The sequence below is a fragment of the Camelina sativa genome, chromosome 3, assembly GCF_000633955.1.
Source record: "Camelina sativa cultivar DH55 chromosome 3, Cs, whole genome shotgun sequence".
In the NCBI taxonomy this organism is placed as follows: domain Eukaryota; kingdom Viridiplantae; phylum Streptophyta; class Magnoliopsida; order Brassicales; family Brassicaceae; genus Camelina; species Camelina sativa.
In genome coordinates, this window is record NC_025687.1 from 10,431,516 (window position 1) to 10,435,678 (window position 4,163).

General features: G+C 36.2%; 2 protein-coding genes across 4 annotated transcripts; one reads left to right on the forward strand and one right to left on the reverse strand.

The window, feature by feature from the left end:
• Positions 210–1,068, forward strand: LOC104776392 (gibberellin-regulated protein 9-like). Of its 2 annotated transcripts, none has more exons than XM_010500448.2 (4): positions 210–329; positions 427–486; positions 569–626; positions 722–1,068. In XM_010500448.2, the coding sequence occupies exons 1-4, from the start codon at positions 270–272 to the stop codon at positions 901–903; spliced, it is 360 nt and encodes a 119-aa protein (XP_010498750.1). In that variant the 5' UTR covers positions 210–269; the 3' UTR covers positions 904–1,068. The 2 variants fall into 2 exon arrangements, with proteins under 2 accessions (XP_010498750.1, XP_010498749.1); XM_010500447.2 differs by having other exon boundaries at positions 216–329; positions 563–626.
• LOC104776393 (uncharacterized protein ycf37) lies at positions 1,099–3,182 on the reverse strand. 2 transcript variants are annotated; one of them, XM_010500451.2, is made up of 5 exons: positions 2,913–3,182; positions 2,579–2,615; positions 1,997–2,295; positions 1,634–1,780; positions 1,099–1,551 (listed from the first exon to the last, which is right to left on the reverse strand). In XM_010500451.2, the coding sequence occupies exons 1-5, from the start codon at positions 3,033–3,035 to the stop codon at positions 1,267–1,269; spliced, it is 891 nt and encodes a 296-aa protein (XP_010498753.1). In that variant the 5' UTR covers positions 3,036–3,182; the 3' UTR covers positions 1,099–1,266. The 2 variants fall into 2 exon arrangements, with proteins under 2 accessions (XP_010498753.1, XP_010498754.1); XM_010500452.2 differs by having other exon boundaries at positions 2,579–2,619; positions 2,913–3,019.

Consider the following 4,163-nt stretch of genomic DNA (forward strand, 5'->3'; position numbering starts at 1 on the left):
AATCAAAAACTGTTTGCTTCAAACTCCCAACACTTTACAGCAAAACACAATCTATAATCTGTGATTTATTCAAACAAAAACCTGTGAATTATGTTTTGTCCAGCGATGGAAAGTCCATGCATGTGATCTCTATCCAACATGGAACAAAAAACAAAAACAAAAAGAGAGGAAAAAAATATCTGAAATGTATCTATATAAAGAATCATTCACAGCTCCTCCTATATTCAAACACTACTTCAAAACTTCTTATAAAACACTGACCAAGAAAGATGAAGAAGATGAATGTGGTGGCTTTTGTGATGATAATCTCTTATCTTCTGCTTTCTCAGGTAAACTGTTACAAACCATTTTCAAGATTAGCTTCTCTCTGTTTCGAACAAACCAAACAAAAAAATGAAATAAAAATCTCTGTGGTCTTCTTCACAGGCACTTGCAGAATTATCTTCATCATCAAGCAACGCTGCTGAAACATCCTCTGCTTCTCAGGTAATAAACCATATCAAACAGACTTTTCAGAGAGTTTAAACTTAGTAAAATTTTGGCTTCATTTTGTTGCTAATAGATTCAGACGAACGACGAGAACCAGACGGCAGCGTTTAAGAGAACACACCATCGTCCACGCTTCAGTTAGTCTGCTCTTTTAACACTTCCATCCCTCTGTTTTCAGTTTTTTTCAAAAATGATCCACAAGTTTTGATCATTTGATGATCCAATATTGCAGATTGTGGGTATGCATGCGCAAGGAGATGCAGAGAGACATCGAGGAAGAAAGTGTGTTACAGAGCTTGTGGAAGTTGCTGCGCCAAGTGTCAGTGTGTGCCCCCGGGAACCTCCGGAAACACAGCGGCATGTCCTTGCTACGCCAATCTACGTACCCATGGGAATAAACTCAAATGTCCTTAAGACTTCAAAACTCTAAATAATATGTGTTCATATGTTACTTCTATTGTTATTGCATGTGTGAAGTGAGAGCTTTATTTCCGTTATGTTTACAGTATACTCTTTATAGTATTCAACTAAAAAGTTTGTATCGATTCTGAATAATAAAATGAGTGATTTTATTGGTTACCAAGTTTTAGATTTCATATTAATATACTCGATCAAATAATTTAGGCTCTATTTCCATTAACACAAAACGAAACAACAAAGTTTCATTATCATATTAACATAAAATCTCCTTACAGTTACATATCACCAAACCAAAAAAAAGAGAAGAGGGAGAGAGACCAACGGCTCTTGGTTCGAGTTTGCTTCTTGCTTTAGCCGTCACCGTTTCTTAGACTTAACAGCCACAACGCCTTTATAGAGCTTCACACGATCTTTTAACCCATCTCGCCGAGGCCGAGCCACCTTGTTGTTCGGATCAAACAGCAAAACCTCTTCGAACGCTTTCAACGCCAAAGGCAACTCCTTTTTCTTCTCATAAGCATCCCCAAGATTGTTCCAAGCCGTTACATAACCTGGCTGCAGCTTCACCGCCATTTCAAACTGAGCGATTCCTTTGTCGAGTTTATCCTCTCGGACATAACTCACTCCAAGAGCGTTATAGACCTGTCTCGAGAATTGTATGTATAGTGTCAATTGACTTTCTTACTTGATAGATATGATATGTGTGTTTTAAGAACTACATTACCTGGGCAAGATCTTGATCATCACCGTCCCATTTCTGGATGGCTTGTTGCAAAAACTTGTTGGCTGCAGGATAAAATTTCCTTCTCAGCATCACGGCACCGAGCTCGAAGAGCTCTGTTGCACTTGCATCACCACTCCTAACTTGCTCCTTCAGATTATAAGAACAATAGCATTCAGATTTGATCAATTTAACAAACAAGTAGGGCACGCATAGAGACAGATGAGAGACATCAATATTATTTCTTAAATTCTATTTTTCGCTCTCTGGACTCTTTCATCTCAGTTACTTATCCTACTGTTTTACTACCACAAAGGTTACTACTTGGATCACATTTTCTGGTATATAGTTGTGAATGCAAAATACCTGCAATTCTTTAGCAGAGAGGTCAAGTTCTCTACGCACAAGTACTTGACGAATCACATAGAAAGTACCAACTCCAAGCAAACCCAATAGTAACAGCAAGTAAGACAGCTGAATACTAAGTTCAAATAACTCCCCAACTTCATAAATCGGTTCAGGCTTTATGATTTCTGCTGCTGCTGCCAACTGTGGATGAGCAGAAATCATCAACATGCTCTGCCCCAGCAGAAAGGTGGATCCTTTGATTGGTAGCTTCTTCAAGGAAGCTTTGTTCAAAGCTGGTAAGCCTCTAGCAGAAATTTCTGCAGACACCATTTAGAAAGTAAAGATCCACATAAGGTGAGAGAATACAAAAGACATCTGAATCCATCAAATCTGGTTGAATCACAACTAGAATTTAATGGTATACATATCAAAAACCAAAATTTGGAATATAGTTTCAGATGCCAATGGATTTAAGAGATAAACGTCCTCAACTTTTGCAAAACTCCCTCACAAAAAACACACCTATGTTTTGCTACAGAGTAAATGTAAAGAAAAGTATGGAACTTAAAGCAGGGAGAGAAGAAGAGAGAAGTGAAGTACCATGAAAAGATCGAATGGCCAAAGTCCTTCCATGTATCTGCCTTCATCCACAAGTTCAAAAACATGGAGGAAGATTAGCAAGTTCTCATCATCCCACCACAACAGATAGAACTATGTGAAGCTAACTAAAGGGTAACTTTTTGAATCCATTCTTGTTTAGATTCCACTAAACACATAGTACTGTTTCCATTGGTTTTTAAAGAGTCTTAAAGAACAATTACAAATCAAAGATCCTCAAATGGGGAAAACAAAAACAGAGGAAGCCCTCGAATAAAACTGAGTCTAGCAACTATGGCTGATGATGATGGGGAAGAGAGCAACGTGGAGTGTTTACCTGAAGAGAAACCTTCTTGGGTGATCCAGAAGAAGGGATAATCTGAGAATGGTGAAGATAGAGACGGTGGATTGGAGGAGACGAAGAAGATAGTGTATGGAGAAGCATGTTCGATTCGAACATAAGGGTCACTGAACCTTTTTGTCTTCCGATGAGATTGATTAATCTCAGAAGCCTGGGAATCAAAATCGTGCTGCGAGAGGAGAGAGTGTTGTGTTTGCTCAAGAAGATGATAGAAGAAGAAGATAAGGCCCACGTTTGCTCTTTCAATTTCCGGTTTAGTCCATTCCGGTTTAATTCTACATTATTTCATCATTTGGTTATCTTATTGATAAGGCACTACTTGTATAAATCAAGATACAATTCATGAGACTGTAACATTTTGTGCTGCTTAATTTGTTAGACTCATCAAAAAGACATTGCCACTTTAGTTCATCCTAGACACAAACTTTAGCTTTACAAGTCTTGAAGCTTTTGTATTCGCATATGACGATAAAACTAAGGTACTCTCACTTTGGTCTATTTTTTGTTTGTCCAATCTCTTACATTTTATGGTTTATTTTTAAAGTATATGTCTAAAGGAAAAATCATGTGTTTATAAAATTTTCATACTACTTAGGAGGAACCTTAACAAATAATTTAGAAGCTCCTCCAAACTTCATTAGACACGTTTTTTGATATTACATCTAAAAACTTAAAAGAGTGTACCTCTTAGAAAAATTCCCAAACTTATCCTACTTTGGAGAAGAAGGCGTCTCAGACTTTTTAGTTTTGACCAATAAGCTTACCAAACTATGTACATGTACATTTTGATCAAGTTATCTCATAATCCTAGCGAGTTTAACCATTGGGAATGGGAAAATCAGATTAGCAAATGTGAAAACGAATACATTATCTATAGACAAATATATGAGCTAAAAACAAAATGGAGAATGCTCTTATTTCTTCGTTTTTATATAGATCTAGCTAACATATGTACAATAAAACGTAAAGGTATTATTTGTAAGTCTTTCTTAAGAACAAACAATTTTGTGAAATAAGTAATCAAATCAATTACGTATGAAATTGTTTATTAGATCGTTGTTTTTCTTTGTTAAAAAAAATGTTTGAGATCGTTACATTTTCTTTTTGCAGATTATATGAGGTAATACCGAAACATTGAAGTGTAATATTAAAGCCGTGAAGGTAACCAAAAAAAAAAAGAAGTAAAATATACTCCAAACTTAAACTTCAGTTACAAAAAAAAAAAAA

Coding starts and splice junctions, on each gene's coding strand:
- LOC104776393 (XM_010500451.2), bottom strand. CDS start 3,035: ATGTTCGAATCGAACATGCTTCTCCATACACTATCTTCTTCGTCTCCT. Junction 1,781..1,996: donor TCTCTGCTAAAGAATTGCAG/GTATTTTGCATT, acceptor TATAATCTGAAG/GAGCAAGTTAGGAGTGGTGA. Junction 1,552..1,633: donor ATGATCAAGATCTTGCCCAG/GTAATGTAGTTC, acceptor TTCTCGAGACAG/GTCTATAACGCTCTTGGAGT.
- LOC104776392 (XM_010500447.2), top strand. CDS start 270: ATGAAGAAGATGAATGTGGTGGCTTTTGTGATGATAATCTCTTATCTT. Junction 487..562: donor AAACATCCTCTGCTTCTCAG/GTAATAAACCAT, acceptor TGTTGCTAATAG/ATTCAGACGAACGACGAGAA. Junction 627..721: donor ACACCATCGTCCACGCTTCA/GTTAGTCTGCTC, acceptor CCAATATTGCAG/ATTGTGGGTATGCATGCGCA.